The sequence below is a fragment of the Triturus cristatus genome, chromosome 8, assembly GCF_964204655.1.
Source record: "Triturus cristatus chromosome 8, aTriCri1.1, whole genome shotgun sequence".
NCBI classification, from domain to species: domain Eukaryota; kingdom Metazoa; phylum Chordata; class Amphibia; order Caudata; family Salamandridae; genus Triturus; species Triturus cristatus.
In genome coordinates, this window is record NC_140591.1 from 1,519,268,901 (window position 1) to 1,519,289,327 (window position 20,427).

General features: G+C 47.3%; 1 protein-coding gene across 1 annotated transcript in view; it reads right to left on the reverse strand.

The window, feature by feature from the left end:
- RNF169 (ring finger protein 169) overlaps positions 1-20,427 on the reverse strand; it is a 169,858-nt gene that overhangs the window by 90,889 nt on the left and 58,542 nt on the right. Inside the window, 1 exon segment of the mRNA XM_085623844.1 lies at positions 16,130-16,206. Within this exon segment, the coding sequence (XP_085479970.1) occupies positions 16,130-16,206 (77 nt within the window).

A 20,427-nucleotide genomic window follows, 5' to 3' on the forward strand; every position in this document is an offset into this window, starting at 1 on the left:
CCCACGTCCCGGCCGTGCGAAGGTTGTGCAGCTTCCGCCCAGAGCCACAGGCCGACGCAACGTAGTGGGGCACCCCTTCTGTAGCCACGAAAGGGGCGAAAAGCAGACTGCGCAGGGCGGTTGGAGAGGCCCAAGGACTTGGTTGTAGCCCGCGAGTCCTAGAAATGCTCTAGAGCGTTGTCTGCTTTGTTGCCAAAAAGAAAACGGCCATCAAAGGGCATGTCCATAGGGGTGCTCAGGACATACCAGAAAAGCCAGTCGATCTTATCCAGGTGTAGCGTCGAAGGGCTACCGACATGGAAATCATCCTGCCTAGAGAGTCGGTGGTATCTAGCCCACAGCGGATGGTAAACTTCGCTGCGTCTCTCCCTACGGCGACAATCTGGGAGAGTACCATCCACATGCAGCGTTTATCGACCGCAGTCCCAAGCTGGCGGAAGAAAGAAACTTTTTCCCAAGATGATCCAGCTTCTTGGTTTCCCTATCTGGTGGAGCATTAGGGAAGGCACTCTTGGAAGTAGAGGCTTGGACCACCAAGCTCTCAGGGGTGGGGTGTTGGGAGAGGAAAGCGGGGTTACCCGGGGCCAGGCGGTGGCATCGGCCAATCATCCTATCCACGGGAGCCCCCGTGTTGGGCCTGGACCATGTGCCCAAAAGGAGGTCAGTTAGGGCTTCATTAAACGGCAGCAGGGGCTCCGAAGAGCTCACTTGCGGTTGAAACACCTCTGTCAGGAGGTCAGTCCTGACCGCCACAGTAGGGAGCTCGAGGTGGAGAGCCTCAGCCGCCTTATGCAACACCACTGCATAGGAAGCTCCCTCCTCCGTAGACATGGTAGAAGACGACAACATGCCACAGTCTGGGGAAGTATCAAGACCACTGGCATCCCCCAGGTCCTCTCTCCAGTCCGGATCATAATCCAACTGGTCGGTCAAAGGGTCACCTGACCCCTCCCAGTCCTCCTCTGGGTGCCGTTCTGGCCTGAAAGGGACCCCAGAAGTGAAAAGGGGCACAAAGACACCACTCTGCGCCGGATTCGGCGTTGGGCGATGCCGGTCCGGCTCCGTACCCGCATCAGGATGGAGGCCAAGGTAGACGCCGGCTGGGAGCACAACTGGGTGAGGGTGCGGTGCCAAAGGAAGCGGCACCGTTGGAGATGTAACGAGGTCAACCGGCGCCGATCTGGATCCAGGCCTGGACTAAAACTGACGAAGCTGGGCAGGGGTCACTCCTCAAAGACTTGGATGACGAGTGGTGATGGCTCCGCAACCGGTCCCTTGCGACCGGGACCTCAAGTGGCACGGAGCCAACTGACAGAGCTCAAGAAGCTTTCGGGACCGCTCCTGCAAAGATTAGAGCCATGGCCCGGTATTTGGAGCACGACTTGAGGTCGTGGTTATGCTCCAGGCAAAAGAGGCACACGCGGTGCGGATCCATCACAGACATCAGTCAGGTACAGGAACCACAAACCTTGAAGCCGGGCATCCCCACGTGCACCAGGAGTCGGTAGGACTCAAAAAGACGTCAACAAAAGTTGCTCAAAAAATTCAGTCAAAAAGTGACTGGAGGTACCACTCTCTCCGGATCTGCGCTGGCTGGCGCTGAAAAAGAAAGAACCGATGTCAGCGCGCGAGGGCAGCTTCTAAGTAGCTACCGTGACGACATTCCGGCGAACAAGACGCTAAAGACTGACACAGAGCCGACCGACACCACCTTTCGGCGTGCAGAGGTACCGCTGACTAAAAACTTTCCAGATCAAGTCTGATGCCTGGGGGTAATTCCAATGCAATGAATCTATAACTAACTGTTTCTTTCAGATATTAGGGATTCCACCTTTGTGTTGGGCCATTTCAAGGTAATCAATTCTAAGTATAGCCGCGACCACCATCTTCTCTAAATTTCTTCATTGCGTTTCACAGAGCTGACAAACTACCATAGACTAGTTTTATAAAACAAATACCATTTGTAGAAAAGTGCCATTTTTGGACACCACCTTCTCCCCCACCCTCCCACTTCTTGCTCTAAATGTTGATTGTTATGACTGATAGTGCACTGGAATCTGTTGCCAAGACCCCAGTGCCCATGCTCTCTCCTAAAACTGTTTTGTTCGACTTGTTAATCCCAAATTGACAAAGGCTGTACCCCCTTAGAAGTCCCTGGTAAATGGTAGCAGAAATACCCAGGGCATAGGTGGTAAAGGGGTCCCCAGGGCTGCAGCACGGTTTGGTGCCACCTTGAGTGACCTAAGTAAACTACTGACAGAAAGCCTGCCATTGCAGACTGCAGGAACAGTGCAAACTTCTCAAACTCTACTGTGCCCTCACCATGTGTGACAGAGTCCATAGACTATCTTTAATGTATGTCAGGCACCCCTAAGGAAAGCCTCCCCAGCGCAAGGGGCAGGCAGGGTGCATTATATTAAGGGTCTGTACATATAAGTGCAAGCCTATATGTCACCATACTGTTTCATCATTGGAAACTACTATAAGTGTTAGAGGACTATAGGATAACATGGGTTGTCACCCAGGCATTCGAGGTTGGCAGCTCCATTATGGTTAGGGCTCCTGGTTTTATGGTATTTTTTTTGTTGCCATTTCCGTCTGTATTTATCCATATTTATTTTTTGCTCATTTTATCTGTATATATCCATATGTATTTTGGGTTTCGTGGAAAAATTAAGCTGAAATTAGTATATTTCCACATTTATTTAACCGATAAATACGTGCTTATGCTTGAATGTCTGCCAGGTTTCAGTGCTGTAAACACCCACCGAAGATAAATCAGTGCGTTATATGAAAATATGTGAATTTCAGTATCAACCTTGTGCATATCTACTGCTGTTAAAGCCTCTTTGGTAAAATTCCTTTCTTTTTTAACCCCTTTATCTATCAATCCACACATCTGTTGGCCTGGCAGTGATGGCAAATATTGTTTAGACTTACTCAAAAGGCACCCCAATTTCCGTTTGTATCCACATTTAAAAATAAATACAGACAACAAAATAAAGGTTTTCTGTCTGTATTTATCTGTAAAAATCAGTAAAAACGGAAAACAGGGAGCCTTAATTGTGGTACTGCAGAAATAAGTCATGCTTGGTATCAAACAACATGCCTTCTCACCCCTGACATGAATCTCATGCCTTGGGTGATTTAGCATGCACCCAGGTGGCTACCTTAGAAGTTACTCACCTGGATGCCCTTGTCCCAGCTTCTCTGATCTGGCTGGCAAGACTGCTTCCCACATTTGCTAATGCCAAGACGGGATTCCAACCTGTCAGGCAGTGTGATCACTCCCAGGAGTCAGGAACAAAGGCTTAGGCAGGAAGGATGTCACACCTCCCTCCTCCCAAGCAGGCTAGTGAAGTGGCACATGAAGGCAGTGCGCTTCAAAGGCTAAACTGCCTCAGATATGCACCAGGGCTGACTCCCAGTGGAGGAAACAGCACATTTGCTGCCAGACAGGCGGGAAATTTGTTAGTCAAGGAGATGTACACTCCCAGAAGGCTAGCCACATTCCCAGGGTAAGCAACCTGGTCTGAACACTAAAATTAGATTTATGCCATATTTGGAAGTAAGAGAATAGAGGGTTCCGAGTAGTAAAGGTGACCCACACCCCCGGATGTGGTCACCTTAGGGGCAGATGGGCTGCAGGGACTAGCTGCCCACTGGCAACTAGCTCCCACAACCCTAACCCCACCAAAAATCTAGGTTTTAAGGACCAATACCAGAATCTCAGTTCTGTACAACCTGCATCAAAGAGATGAGACCCATACCAGTGACAAGACTGGCACAAAGCAAAAGAGGCATACCCTGCACCTGTGAAAACACCCTTGGAACTGCCTGATCAAGACTCGTCCTATGGTATCTCTTGACTTCCCTAGACAGAAGGATCCCTAAACATAAGGACCCCTGTGGAGGCCTGAAGCACCCTCAGACTCCCCTGGACTAGTGGAACTAGTTCCTTGCAAACTGCAGGTAAAACAATGCTCCGGAACCGTAGAAACACTGGCCAGCGGGCTGTCTGAGGGATTGCTCAAATTCTTATGTTCTAGTGCATTTGTGGGAACGGTATTCCTGTCTGCCACAAAGTTACAGGCAGCTATGGCGTTCCCCTGGACCACCAGACGTCAAAGTTACTCTCTGCTCCACTTACTGCTGCCAAGGCTTGTTGGTCGCCAGTCCGGCAACTGACTCCTTCACTCAACGCTGCATTAAGAGGGAACTCCATCCAATCTTCAACTGACGTTAGCAAGCACTTCGTTATTGTCTTTTTGCATCTCTTTCTCCCTGCTGCACCATTTCAGCGGTTAAAGCAGCGCTCCCGCAGCTCCCGTTCAGCACCAGGGACAACCAGTACAACTCGGCACCTTTGCCCTACAGGCTGGGTAAAATAGAACTGACTGTTGTAGCTTGGTCTTGGGACCCGCTCCCCCTTCACCCTGCAAGGGTATAACGTAACTCTACCAGCAAGTGACAGATTGTCACTGGTGGGTTTTCCCATTGACTGCAAGGTTAAATTTTCACTGTATTATTTTGCACACTGGTTGTATGTATGCAATTAGGTTTGTTGTGGGTCTAAATTAAGATAAAAATACACTTTATTTTTATAAATCTGTGTCGAATTCCTCTCGAGTTGTGTCAATTATTTATCGTCCGTGTTGGTACGCTAAAATACTTAACTCATTTTCCTCTAGTAAAGCCAGACTACTCTTTGCCACACTACGAGGACTGAGCTGAGAATTTATTAGTGTGGATCCAAGGACCATCTTTGTATCGTGATAGAATTACATGGGGAGGACTAACCCCCAAACAATACTCCACCTTCCTCCACCAGAAGTATATATATACGCAATCAACGCCACAAGTACGCTTGTTTCATGCTCTTTAAGGAAGCTATAAAATGCTGTACCTAGTGCCAGGTTTTATGTGGTGGTTAGTCAACAGGCATAGTAAAGGTGGGATGTTTGCATCATGTTCATTGATCTTCTTAATTAAACAAAACCCACCAACACTCATTTCCTATTTTCATTCTTTATTAAATAAAGATGGTTGTTATAGAAGTTGGGGAGAGGATGTAGCCTTACGGCTAGAGCTCGACCTCGAAGCTGGGGATCCGGGTTAGAGTCTCTACAACGACACTCAACATCCTGTGATTCCGGGCAAATTACTTAATCTCCCCGTGCCTAACAATAAAGATGAATGTGTCCATCTGTATTGAAACTGGTGCTTATGTAAAGCTCTCTGATAACAGATTTCTAAGGTATAGTTCGTGCTATATAAAAACGCTACAAAAATAAAAAAAAAGGTTGCAATATGCATTTTGATATGGTTTAACAAACAAACAGGTTTCCAGAGTTTACTTTTACTCAACTCTTCACCATAATAATTTTCCAAGATAGCAGAATAAACCTAAAGACAACTGATGGGATCACCTGTACTAATCCCTTTTCACCCATACCTACCCCAATGGTTCAGGCTCATCAGCATCTACGCTATGAAAAAACCCAGCAAATTGGACTATGCAAGTGTATGGGTGGGGGAGACAAATACTAGCATGGATTGTGAGAGTAATGTTAAGAACATACATTTGCCATCTATGATTGGCATAAGCTACCGGTGCTTTGTGAAGTCCACCATGTATGCCCATTTGCATTGAGTTAGGGAGTATGTCAATCAGCCAAGTTGAATATAGCAACTTTGCTAAACGTTTGTCGCTTACAAATCTCAGTTCTTAGCTTGTTTTCCTTCAAGAGGGGCAAACCAGAGGAATTTAGTATTTCAACAGTGAACCCCTATCAGATGTGGTAATTTCATTAAGCATTGTGAGAAGTTGGCCTGGTATATGCTGTTCACGAATTAAAGTGGGCACCTTGTACCAGTCCAAACAACCCATATTGATGATTAGGTTAAGGACAACCTTTATAGAAAGCTATCCTAGTGGTAGCTGTGGAGAGCTCGGCAGCGGGCGGTGTGCGGAAATAGGTAGCCTAATGGTGTCTGATCTTTGACCAATGTGTGACTACAAGACGACACCTTAACACACAAGACCCGCATGGTGCTCAGTAGCACCATACAGTATAAAAACTACTGGATGAATAAAAAATGTTTGGTGAGTGCAATAGGCCTCATTAATGTTGTGCATGAAATAATTGCTAAACATAAGGCAGGGACATTAAAGAGTAGATATCTTAGCCCTGAAGAAGGCCCCAGACCCGGTAGGGCTAGTATCGATGGCCGAAACATGTTGGCATTATAGCAAGGGTACATTTGAAAAAATTGCATTAAAAAAAACCCATTTCACGATTTTATTATATACCACAGGACCCTAGGAATAAAACATAGATTTTGGGTATACCTGTAGGTATTTTTAATAGATCACTTATCTGGTTCCCTGCTTAACCAGTTGTTATTTGATATAAGAACTCCCAGAAAATCTTTGGTGGAGTCCGCCCAGGTAGTACTATCTTACCTGGGTGTGGCAAGACGCCTATGATGAAGCATTTCACTATTAGTGAGTGAGGCGTCTTCTCCAATATCTTTGGATATCCCACCATACTAAGTGGTTATAGGATACATCAATTGTTAAAGGATCACCTGATAAGAAACTAAGTCTTGAAAACTATATACCCATATGGGAAAACAGTAGACAACAGTTGCCTTTAGTGATAGTACAGCTGTGGAGAGCAGCCTTCAGGCTAAGTCTCGAAGGAATGTAAAGCAGCTTGTGTTACCAGATCAGAACCTCCTGAATGACCAAATGAAAGGAGAACCACACAGGTGTTATATAAAATATATGCATTTATTTTTAAACACTCTCTACTAATCTCTTTATGAGATTAGAGCACAAGGCACACAATTCTGAATCAATGGAACGACAGTAAAGAACAAGTTACTTACCTTTGGTAACGCTTTTTCTGGTGGATACAGTATCTGCCTGTGGATTCCTCACCTTCTGAATACCCCCTGCGCCAGCATTACGCGGGAAATTCTTTCCTAGCTCTCCCACGTCGACGAGGACATCACAATAACACGGCTCAGCTCGCGACACCGTATGATGTCATCGGAGCCATAAAAGGACCTTGTCGGTGTGCTGAGGTCAGTTCCACCCATTTTTTTCCGTGCCACCCAGGCAAACGGGCGGACCGACACATTTTCAAATGCAAACATAGTATACCAAATATATACACATATAAATTCACAAATGCATAATCAATAAAGACAGAAATAGCAACTGAATAAGCTTCTCTTTATTGAAATATCAACATGATTAAGACATATTAAGATCAAATATTTTTGGGTAGAAACAGGTGGACAACGGGGAGGCGGGCGGGACAGTGAGGAATCCACAGGCAGATACTGTATCCACCAGAAAAAGCGTTACCGAATATAAAGTAACTTGTTCTTCTGATGGATACTTCTGCCTGTGGATTCCTCACCTTATGAATAGATTCCCAAAGCCGCATCTCTCCTGGGGGAAGTTGTCCACCTGACTAGACCAAAAAATCTTGCAAAACAGAACGAGCAAAATAGCCATCCCTCCTAACCTCAGAGTCCAAGCAATAATGCTTCGCAAAGGTGTGAAGGGAGGCCCAAGTTGCTGCCTTATAAATGTCAACAGGAACACCTCTAGCCAAAGCAGAAGAAGTAGACTTAGCTCTGGTGAAATGAGCTCTGATACCTTCAAGCGGGTCCTTCTTGGCCAGGGCGTACCAGATCTTAATGCACAAGATGATCCACCTGGAGAGAGTCCTCTTGTGCACAGCTTTGCCTTTCATCTTCCCAACATAGCCCACGAAGAGCTGATCGTCCAGCCTCAGATCTCTTGCTCGATCCAAGTAAAAGCTGACTGCTCTCTTTGGATGCAAACGATGCAGTCTCTCCTCCTCCTTGGAAGGGTGAGGGGGAAGATAGAAGGTAGGTAAAGTAATCGATTGTCCCAAACGTAAAGGGGTAACCACCTTGGGAAGGAAAGCAGCCCTGGTCCTTAAGACCAACTTATCCGCATGAATGGTCAAAAAAAGGAGGTTTCGAACTAAGAGCCTGAAGCTCACTTACCCTCCTAGCCGAGGTAATGGCAATCAAGAAAACCGTTTTAAGAGAAAGTAGCCTCAACGGGCAAGTATAAAGAGGCTCAAACAGAGAACCCATTAAAAAGGTAAGAACGAGATTCAAGTCCCACTGAGGCATGACGAAAGGAATAGGAGGGAACTTATTTGTAAGACCTTTAATGAACCTCATGACAATAGGGGATTTAAATAAAGATGGCTGGTCCGGTAAACATAGAAAAGCCGACAAGGCCGACAAATAGCCCTGAACAGTGGCCACAGCACAACCCTGCTGTGCCAAAGAAAGTGAGAACTCCAGAATATTAGACAAACGGGCCTTCAAAGGGTCAATGTCTCTCTCTCTCTCTCTCCGCATCACCTAACAAATCTGGACCATCTGGAAGAGTTGACAGATTTAGTGGAGTGTCACCTGGCCGATAATATAACATCCACTATATTCGGCCGGAGAGAGAAACTCAGGTTGCCCCGTTCTATCTCCAGGCATGAAGGTGCAAGCTCTGGAGGTGGGGGTGCAGAACCTGCCCCTGCAGGAGGTCTGCCCTGAGAGGGAGATGGAGCGGAGGGTGCGATGAGAGGTGAAGTAGATCTGTGTACCACACCCTTCTTGGCCAATCCGGGGCGATAAATATGACTTCGGCCCGGTCTTGGCAAATCTTTCTAAGAAACAGAGGAATCAAAGGTATGGGAGGAACCGCGTAAAGGAGTTGTGAACTCCAATCTAATTGAAACGCGTCCCCCAGCGCTCCCTGCATCGGATACTGGAGACTGCAGAATGGGCAGTGTGCATTCTCGTGAATGGCAAACCGGTTCAACCGAGGACAGCCCCACATCTCAAAGATGCGACGGACCACCTCCGGATGAAGCCGCCACTCGTGATCGGCTGAGTAATGCCGACTGAGACTGTCTGCACGAACATCCAGCACACCGGCCAGATGATTTGCAAACACACAAATTCGATGGTTCCGAGCCAAGGACCAGAGCCGCAGAGCCTCTCGACAGCGACGAAACGACCATACACTTCCCGGTTTGTTTATATACCACATCGCGGTAGTGTTGTCCGTCAGGACCTAAACCGACTGACCCCGAAGGGAGGAAGGCCTTTAGTGCCAAACGAATCGCCCGCATTTCTAGCAGGTTGATATGAAGCAACCTTTCCTCTGGAGACCAAAGACCTTTGACCTCCAGATGAGCACCCCACCCTAGAGTGGAGGCATCCGTGATCACTGAGGCCACCGGCGTAGGAGGCTGAAAGGGCTTTCCTTGAGACAGGTTGCCCTGCACACTCCATCAAATCAGCTCCGCTGCAGCTTCTCTGGAGATCCTGACCTTTCCCCCCCCCCGAGATCTCCATTGTGCAGATACCACTGCCTGTGGAGGCACCACTGGAGTGCCCTCATGTGCCAGCGTGCATGGTTGACCAACAGAATGCAGGAAGCGAACAGACCGAGCAGGCGAAGAACCTTCAGGACTGGAAGAACCGCTCCATCGTGAAATAAAGGAATCATTTCCTGCATGTCGAGAATCCTCTGCAGAGGCGGGTATGCTCGACACACTGAAGTGTCCAGTATTGCCCCTATGAAAAGGCTGCACTGAGAAGGCACCAGGTGAGATTTGGGTACATTTACCCAAAATCCCAAATTGAATAACAGATGCACGGTTACCTGCAAGTGGCGCAAAACTAACTTTGGAGACTCCGCTTTCAACAGCAAGTCATCCAGGTAGGGGAAAACAGGAACCCCTGACCGTCTGAGATGAGCCGCAACCACCGCCATAACCTTTGTAAAGACTCGAGGTGCGGAAGTAAGACCGAACGGAAGAACCGCAAACTGATAATGTTGCGACCCTACCGTGAACCGGAGATACTTCCGATGCGACTTCAGGTTGGGAAGATGAAAATACGCATCCTGTAGATCGATGGACACCATCCAGTCTCCCTGTTGCAGCGCAAGGAGAACCTGAGCCAAGGTCAACATTTTGAACTTCTCCTGTCTGAGGTAAAGGTTCAAAACCGAGGTTCAGGATTGGCCTTAAGCGACTGTCCTTTTTGGGGATCAGGAAATATCGGGATCAGGAAATACCGGGAGTAGCAACCCTGACCCCTTTCTTGCTCCGGAACCACCTCTATCGCACCTTTCTGAAGCAAGCTAAGAACCTCCTGCTGTAAAAGCAGTAAGTGGTCCTCTGAGCACCAACCCTGGCAAGGAGGGTAAGGAGGAGGAAACTCCAAAAAAGGGAAGGTGTAACCATTCTCTACAAGATTCAAGACCCAACGATCTGACGTGATCAGTCTCCACTCTTGTAGAAAATGGGACCCCCTACCGGACCAACATGTTCTAAGATGGAGGATCTAGAACTGCTTTCCTGATATACCAACGGTGGCGGGAGGGTAAGAAGAGGAGGAGGATTGTTGCCGAGCTGCACCCATGAGGCCTCTTTTATTCCTCCCTCTGTATGACTTATACAAGGGGTTCTGCAGATGCTGGCCCTGTTGAGATTGCCGACGGCCACAAAAGGAAGCCGATCTCCCAAATCCACGATACCGCTTGTAGCCGTACCCTCTGGACTGCACCTGTAGACCTAGAGACCTTGCAGTATCCCTGTTGTCCTTAAAACGCTCTAAGTCTGAGTCCGCCTTTGAACCTAAGAGATGTGACCCATCAAAGGGCAAATCCAGCAGAGTCGTCTGGACATTCAGTGAGAAACCAGACGAACGAAGCCAAGCCTGCCTCCCTGCAGCCACAGAAGATCCCATCACACGAGTCAGCAGTGTCCAGGCCTGATTAAATCCCCTGACGTGCAGCAGCCTGCAAATGAGAAATGACTTCCATGAAATTAGCCCGATCCTCCTCAGGCAACTTAGGAGCTAGCTGCATGACTGAATCCATTAAAGCATGAATAGATCTTCCGAGAAGACCGGTAGCATTAGTGGATTTAAGAGCCATACTCGCAGAAGAGAACACCTTCTTTGCCACCAGCTCCATCTTCTTAGAATCCCTACCACCGAGAATGGTAGGGAAAGAACCAGAAGACTGCTTCGAACAAGAAGCCTGGACAAAAGGACTTTCTGGCGTAGGATGAGAGGATAAAAAAATCCGGACCACCAGGAGCAGGCCTGTACCTCCTAGCGATCGAGCGACAAACAGCAGGAGCATACAAAGGCTTCTGCCACACCTCCAATATTGGCTCTGTCAAAGCATCCGTAAAGGGAAGCAACGATTCAGTAGAAGATGAAGTAGTATTAAGAACTTCTGTAAGAATGTTAGATTTCACCTCAGCCGAGGGAAGCTGTAAACCAAGCAAATCAGCCGCCCTCCTTATGACCACGTGATAAGGAGCAATGTCTTGCACAACACCAGCATTAGCAGATGGGAGATTATACTCGGGGGAAGTATCCAATCCACTAGCCTCACGGAGGCCCTCAAACTCATCCATGGAATCAACAATCTCCCCTTCCTCCCGATACTGTGCATACTCTTCCTCTTCAAGGATCCTCTGCGCCTCTCTCCCAGAGCGCTGCTTAGGAATTTGCGTCGGCGGCGCCACATGCGAGGTCGGTGAAGCCATCAACGGCGTCCGTGGAGCCGGAGTGGAAGACCTCGGTGCCAGGAAATGCCAAGCCAGAGTCGACAGCAAGAAAGGCATAAAGGGTGCCGGAGGATAAAATTGAGGAACACCCAAGTTAAACGCCAAAGGACTCACGAGTCCCGAAGTTGCGCCGGATGGAGCAGAGGCCCTGGCAAACATGTCAAACATCCCATTAAGGAAATGCGAAGAGTCTGAACCAGGAGCAGGATATGGATCCGTACCTTCCTGAGGTCGAGCTGGAGGCTGAGGAGCCGGGGACGACGCCCGCACCGGAGAGGACACTCGGCCTGGAGATGACTCCCTAGGCACCGGAGACATCGCTGGAGCCAGTGAGTCTTCATGTTTCGAAGAGCCTTTCGAAGCCAGCGACACCGGTTCCGGAGATGGAACCGGCGTCACCTGAGGAGAAGGAGATGGTGAAACGAAGTCCTTCCTTCGAGGCCGTTCAGTCGGAGTCGGCGACCTCGAGGCCCTGGCCTTCAAAGAACGGTGTCAAGAGCCATGCCTCCTCTTGGACTTCTTATGCTTCCTCGACTTCGATGTATGGGACTGAACGCCAACAAGCCTTGGCAACGCAAACCCACGCGGGCAAAGGAAACAAGTTACAGTAAGGACCAGCAAGGTCCTGGGTACTCTCCAAGCAATGGAGAGTCAGGGCATGTCTGGAGCAACAAGGGAAGCCCAAGGAAAGTGAAAGTTACCTTCACAGGGACCCACAGGCCAAAGGACCAGGAATCGCGAAGGGACCTCGAGCTGAATCACGAAATACCAGCCCACGGAACACTCGTGGAGTGTAGGCCGAAAATCTTCAGTGGAAATACTGCTCGGGGTCAGGACTACACGTAGCCCAAAGCACAGCCTCAGGGATCGCCAAAAACATATGCTGTTACAAAAGTACACGGTGCACAGGGGTTCGGGTTGTACGTTCCCAGGATTGCTGAGAGAGCAGATCGACCTCCTGTGTTGCAGAAATCTTCGGAGTCCTCAGGAGCTCGGGGGATGCAAACCGGTCAGAAGCGGTAATGTGCCTGCTGCTGCAGGGGACTAACTCCTTTACTCCAAGGGAGATTCTTCTGTCCTCTAGCGAAGTGTAGACCGTCGAAGCACGTGGTTTCTGCTTGGAGTTAAGTCCAGGTAAAATCCAAAGTCCTGTAGTCATGTTTCCTACTTTATACCCAAGGAGGAGGTTGGACAAGCTCTGGGGACCCCCCTATGGGAGGGTCAGGACGGAGGGGTGGCTACACCCATGTCCTTTGTCCAGTTTTGCGCCAGAGCAGGAGCAAATGGCTCCTGCAACCAATTTGAGCTGGACTATGCACAGGGACACCAAATGTGCCCCCAGTGCAGGCTTTCTGGCACTCTGAGTGCACCCACCCAGCCCCAATACACTAAAGCCTGTCTGGGAAGTGGTCACACCTCCCTGTGACAGAAAACCTATTGTCAGGCCTTCCTCTGCTTGAGCTTGGCTCAGCAGCAGGAGGGCAGACTCATGTCTGTGGACGGCAGCATCCATTTTGTGATGCCCAGGTTGAGAAAGCTGGTACCGGGTGTACCGGTGTTTCACATAAGTCCCTCTAGAAGGGTGGAATCATACCTCCCCGCCAGTTACTGGCGAGGAGGTAGGATATCAAGGTGTTTGACACCAAACATGACATGTTTCTAAGCAGCCGTTTTAAAGTTAGCATTTACCGCGAGGTTATAATGCAGTTAAATATATATGGTTGGCTGCATCACAGACAACCCCGGAAAATAGGTTCCGAAGGGTGCAGAGGGGCTCTGCTCATGCAGGGGCACCCTCTCACATAAAACCAAGCACCCTGCCTTCAGGATTGATAAGGCCTGCCATAGGGATGACTGATAGGTTTATATGTGCAGTGATTTAGAATAGATATAGTTAACCTATATCTAAGTAAGGGGTGCATGCACCACCTTACACAGGCTGCAGTAGCAGACCTGTGGTGTCATTTTGAATGGCCTCTCAGGGGTGGCACAATACATGCTTCAGCCCCTGGGAGGCCTCAGGGGTACCTATGCCCTGGGTACATGGTGTACCATATTCTAGGGACTGATAAGGGTACCCCAGCATCCAATCTAGAGTGTACCTAAAGTACATGCACAACCAATTTAGGGAGAAAGCAGATAAACTGGGGTCCAGATAAGCAGGATGCCAGTCAGACTAGTCAAAAACCAGCAAACACCAGAAAAACCGTGGGGGTAACCATGCAGTCAGATTTCACCTTCCCACAAGCATCAGTTAAGCTGTGATGTGTACGTAGGTTTATGGCTGATTAGATAAGCATTGAACCAGCCTAGCGGCAGATTGGAGAGGTAGTCATGTTAGGGTATGTTATATAATTTCTAAAGCGCAACAACTCAAGAGGTTTCCTTGTGCTGAAAAATTGGGAATTAAGAAGACCAGAAAGATGACAACATGAAGATTAAAAGGAGCACATTCCACAGATTGGCTGCCCTGACAGAGAAGGATTTGCCGCCTGAGTGTGAACACCTAACTCTAGGAACAGAGAAGAGTAGAGCGTTACAGGAACATCAAGATGGAGTATAGTTGGTGAATGTTTGAGATGAGTAATTAGGCCCAGTGTGATGAACCACTTGAAAACCTGGCACAAGAACTTTAACTCAATCCTTTTTGCTGGTGGAATGCAATAGAGTGTTTTTAAGGCTTCTGAGGCAGAGGAGAGACAGAGGGCCAGTGTAGCTGCTTCGTTTTGGCCCCCCTACAAATCCAACAGAAAGCCTAAGTCCATGCCCAAAAAGAGACAATTGCCGTAGTAGTAGGGCTCCTCATTCAGCGAGCCTCCCCATTTACAGTTGACACAGGGCCCCTAAAGCGCATTTCTCTCTAATCAAGTTATTCTGACCCATTGCTAATAGGGCCCTACGTGTGTAAACAAGCCTGGTCTGCTTACCTGAAGTGAGACCGGCTTGCCTTTGGAATGACAGAGGCGCGGCCCTGCTGCGCCCGCGTTTAAATGCATATTGCCGGTCTAAGGATTAGACCGCTACCCTCTCCCTTCCAATCACCAAAATGGCAGGAGAAAACACTTTAAACACTAAGGCAGGGCCAGCGTGGTATTAAGACGCCACTGCAGACACAGCCAAAAAAGGTATGAAATGTCCCCCATCTAAAAACATATTACAATTAAAACAGAATATAAATAACCCCCGAAATAGCAGCAATGAAAGTTAAGGCCAAAATACTCTCCAATAAAAGCAATGAGGTTTATAGTGCAAAATGGCAACACAAGTGATATAAGATCCTCACAACCAAAGTAGGACGAACATCAAAGCAAAGGCTATACTAGACCCAGTGTTGGCATTTAACCCTCCAGGCACCCACAACTGACATTACTACCGGGTGTCCCACTCGTGTACAGAACGCCATTTCCATGTGCACAACTGGGATCCCACCAATGTGAAGTACACCACTCCAAATTCACAGCAAACCAGACTTTGACTGATCCACCAAGCTGTGCAACAAGCATCCCAACCATGTGTAGCATGGAAACTCCACCAGCACTCAAACAGGCATGGGTTGTGTTGGTCCGGTACTTTTAGATTTGACATTGTGTTTTGTCAGAGGGAAGGATGCAATGTATCTGGTCCATGTGCGTTCTACTTTTCCCAGTGTACTACTCTCTTCCTTTTGTGATTTCCTTACCTCAGAGTATTTTATGTCCAGGGGTTAGGACACTAGAATCAACAGGATATGAGACTCATGGTGGGGCATTTCTTTCTATGCACTTACATTATAAAGAAACTAAGGAAACTAAACTGTGTAGGGTTTTTCTTGAGGCACATGTATTTTTGTGTAGGCACAAGCTTAAGTGTCTGCCATGTTTTATTCACTCTGTTCCAAGCAAATTAAATCCATTGGAGACTGTTAATTATGGAAGGACTTACGTTGAGACAGGAGTAAATACCACCACTACTGACTGACTACTCAATCTTACATTCTGCTTCCTACATTCCGCTTCCTGAAGTCACACTAATTATGCCCACATTAGGTTGGCACCATGTTGCTAGCTCAGTGCCATGTTCTAGTCTAAGTATGGGGTCACATGTCATCTTTCACTTTCTACTGATTTTGCTTTAGAAGGACCGGAAATTAATTCTCTCAGTTTTCATTTAAACCAGCATTAGCTCAGTGGACAAAAGCAGGTTTTCTATGCGGACTCCCACGGTCATGTAGATGTGTGCAAAAAAAACTGATGGTGGCTTTCATGATTTGCTTTTGATTAGTATATACTGTAAAAGTTTGTTTTAAAAAGAAAAAAACTCGAATTGAAATCAATTCCAGTTTTTGAGGAAAGGCATAAACGTTGCCACAAATGTACATTCAGTGCAGGCTACAAGTACCCCCACTAACTTATAACATTAGAGTAACATAAGGTGCTTAACTTACTTCCAAAGACAATCTCGGTAGAAAAAAATATATATTGGTAGATTAAAATGCACCATACCTTTTTCAGTTGGCCTTCATATTCTTCTCTCAGCTCCCCTGATTTGCTTATATGGACTGGTGCTCGGAATACAAATTCTGCAGGAAACAGAGACGAAGGAGTTAGGAGATTGCAGGGTCAAGAATCTAATAAAGGAAAAAAAGTTAAAGTGCTGTGCGAGAATGACAGCTTACTCACAGCCGCCCCTCCCAGTCTACAGAACCTCCCCTGTTGCAACACCGCATGCCCGGGCAAGTCGCACAAGTCCCATTTACTGCAGGAACCTTGAGCACACAAAAAAGTAGGTTTTCAGATTCACCCGTCTCTGGCATGCCTCCGGCTTATAATATCAGTGTTGGCACAGTGGATTCTCATTTCACACTAACTCCGCTCATAATAGGCGTTTGGGAATGAAAAACACACAGATGTATTCTACCACATAGAAACCGAGGTAAAGGCATGGAATGGTTACTTTAGAGCTAATAATAATAGCAATAAACAACAAAAAGACTAATCCTGGGAAGTTGAGCAGCGTGTTGTCCAGCGTAAACTTACAATACCTCCAGTAAGTGCCATACAATACGACATACAAGTAAAACGAATACCACAACACTCAGCACTCTGACAGTCCACTGTAGTGCATACAAGCTTCTTAATTCCCTTTTACTGCTTGACACTTTCACTCACGTAAGACAAAACTGTTAAGGGTCAGCCTATTCATCCCCCAGTACTGTACCAGTACATAGCAATAAATCACCCATCACCAACTGAACAGGCGCAGAATACCTATAGAGCTTTTGTCAATGGAGGACTCTAATTTACTCCAACACTACAGGTCCATTCTAGCCGCATACTAAGGCCACTTCTTGGCATCTCACAATGACAATCAGATTTGGGATGATATTAACCAAGTGCATCCAAGCAGATCGCTCCAACACTTCTCCCTTTAACCTATGCCAGTTCCGGACCATAAACCTTAAACAAAATATCTCAGAATGGACAAACCAGTACAATCTGTTTCAGCAATGTTGTACACCAGAGTGGCTGCTGTTCAGCATGGCTAAATGTTAGTAGGGTAAATGAGAGTGTTGTAAAGTGGAGTGCTATGGAGTGGCGTACAGGATTGTGGAATGCCATGGAGGGAGTAGAGGTTGTAGAGTGGTATGGCATAGAGTTGAGTGTTAGAGTGGAGCCAAGAGCCAGGTGAGTAGTGTCGTGGCATAGAGTGTCGTGGAGTGGTGTAGAGCAGAGTAGAGTGGTGTAGAGGGTGTTTAGTGAAGTGTTTTAGAATGGTGTAGGGTGGAGTAGACTATCAGAGTGGAATAGAATGGAGTAGTGTGTCATAGAATAGAGTGAAGTAAAGTGGCATGGAGTGGCATAGAGGGAGCTGCATAGAGATTTGTAGAGTGGAGTAGTGTTGTGGAATGGCAGCGTGGAGTAGTCAGTGAAAGGTTTAATGGTGTAAAGGGTCAGAGTGTAGTATCGTGAAGTGTTGTAGAGTAGACTGGCGTAAAGTACAGTGATGCAGAGAAGATGAGTGCAGTGGAATAGACCATTGGTTTTAAGAAAAGTGGTGTAAAGTGCACTGGCGTAGAGTGCAGTGGCATAGAGTAGAGTGGTGCAGAGTACATTGCAATGGCGTAGCGTGGACTAGAGCAGTGCGGAGAGAGTGGAGAAGGGTAGAGTAGAGTACAGTGCAGGGCCTTAGAAAGCGCAGAGTAGAGTAGTGCAGAGTACAGTGGTGTACAGTTCAGTAGTGTAGAGTGACCTAGCATGTCGTGGCATAGAGTTGAATGTTCGAGAGTATAATGGCGTGTAGTGCAGTTGTTTAAAATAGTTGGCGTAGGTGCAGTGGCATAGGGTGCATTGTTTTTTAGTAAAGTGGTGTAGAGTGCAGTGGTTTAGAGTAGAGTGGCATATCGTAGCTACAGTGGCATAGAGCAGAGAAGAGTGGCAGAGTGCAGTAGCATAGACTAGGTTTTTCAGAGTAGAGTGAAGTTGTGCAGGGTAGTGTGGAGCAGTGCAGGCACCCGAGTGGTATAGAGCAGCGGCGTTAAGTACATTAGTGTAGAATGGAGTCGTGCACAGTGGAGTGGCCTAGACTGGTGCAGAGTGCAGTGGTGCACAGCAGATTAGAGTGAAGTGTATTCGCGCAGTAGAGTGGAGTAGAGTGGCTGTTAAGTGCTGTCGAATAGAGTCGTAGAGTGCAGGGGTGTAGAGTTCTGAGGAGTAAAGTGACAGAGTGCAATGGTGGAGAGTGGCTTAGATTTCAGTGTCGTAGCGTACGGTGCAGTGTATACTGGTATAGAGTGCAGTGGTGGAGTGTATTGGTTTTGAGTAAAGTGGTGTGGAGAGCATTGGTGTAGAGTGCAGCAGTCGAAAATTAAGGGGTGTGGAGTGGCATAGAGTGGATTGGTGCAGAGTTGAATAGGGTGGCGTATACTGCAGTGGCATAGAGTAGATTGTTTCAGAGTAGAGTGCAGAGGTAGAGAATAGTGTCAAGAGTGCATTGGTGCAGAGTAGATTAAAGTGCCTTAGAGTGGATTGGTGTACAATAGAGTAGAGTTCAGTAGCAGAGAGAGCAGTGCTGCAGAGTAGAGTGACGTAGAGTGAAGTAGTGGAGCAGGGTAGAGCGCAGTAGCATAAGAAAGGACTGACGCAGAGTAGAGTTGTGCATACTGCATTGGCATAGGGTGGTGTAGTGGTGTAGAGTGCAGCGTCAGAGTGGAGCAGACAGTACCGTGGTGCAGAGTAGAACAGAGTGGCGTAGTGAGCAGTGACAAAGAACAATGGTGTACAGACACGTAAAATGCAGTGGTAAAGAGTAGAATGTCGTAGAGTATAGTGGCGTAAAGAGCAGTTGTGAAAATTAGTTGGTATAGGTACAGTGGCGCTAGGGCGCATTGGTTTTGAGTAAAGTGGTGTAGAGTAAACTGGCGTAGAGTGCAGTTGTTTAGAGTAGAGTGGCGCAGCGTAGGGTACAGTGGCTTCGTGTGGCACAGCATAGAGTCCAGTAGCACAGTAGACGTAGAGTTATGTGGAGTGGTGCAGGGTAGAGTGCAGTGACTAGTATTGGCGTAGAGCACAGTGGCATCGAGTAGAGCGCTGCAGTGTTGATTGCAGTGGAGAAGAGTGACGTAAAATGCAGTGGCATAGAGTAAAATGTTGTAGAGTATAGTGGTGTAAAGTGCAGTGGTGTAAAGTAGTTGCTATAGGTACAGTGGGTGCACTGGTTTTGAGTAAACTGGAGTAGAGTGCAGTGGTTTAGAGTACAGTGACAGAATAGAGTGCAGTGGCACAGTCGACTGTTTCAGAGTAGAGTGAAGTGGTGCAGGGTAGAGTATAGTGGTGCAGGGTAGAGTGCAGTGACGGAGTAGTGGCATCGAGTAGAGTGGTAAGTGTTGATTGCAGTGGAGTAGAGTAGTGTAAAGTGAAGTGAGAGTGCAGTGGTGTAGATTGTTTCAGAGTAGAGTGAAAGTGGTGCAGGGTAGAGTTGAGTGGTATAGAGTGGTGGCGTAGAGTGCATTGGTGTATAGTGCAGTGTTGCAGAATGAAGTGGCATGAAAGGGTGCAGAGTACACTGGCAAAGAGGGCAGTGGGACAGAGTAGAGTGGGGCAGAGTGAAGAGGCGCAGACTAGTGAAGAGGCGCAGAGTGCAGCATCAGAGTGCAGTGGTGCACCGTTGATTAGAGTGGCGTAAAGTGCATAGGTATAGAGTGTAGAAGAGTCACATAAACTGGTGCAGAGTGCAGTGGTGCGTACCTACTGATAGTTCTTTTTATAACAACTCTGCAGAAGCTTCCTCAGTAGGAGTGACCGAGTACAGAAACCAATTATTACATTTATCTTAGGTTCGAAATGTGTTTATTTTTCTTTGCAGATAAATATGATTACATATAGCATATATTTAGAAGTGTAACAGAGGGTAGAAGGAAGTGGTTCATGGTCTTTGTGGTTTATTTTGCAAGTCTCCTTCCTGGCTTTTACCTTTTCTTTCCTCGATTCATCACCTCAAGCTCAGATAATATAGCCTTACAGAATTGGGGGGCTATCGATAGGTGGACCTAATTACACGCAAGCTTTTCCTAAGGATTCATCAGGCTGACAGAATAATCAGCCCACGTATTAATTACCTCCTGAGCGGTGCATGGTCAGTATGGCCAACTTAGATTACCTTTTAGATGCAATAGCATTAATATAACAAGACACAGTACCGTCCACGGCAGAAACAGAAGCCCTTAGAGTCAAGGTAGAACAAATGCAACATAATTCCATACACAAATGGCCCCAATTCACCGTAGATATACCAACTCCCATTC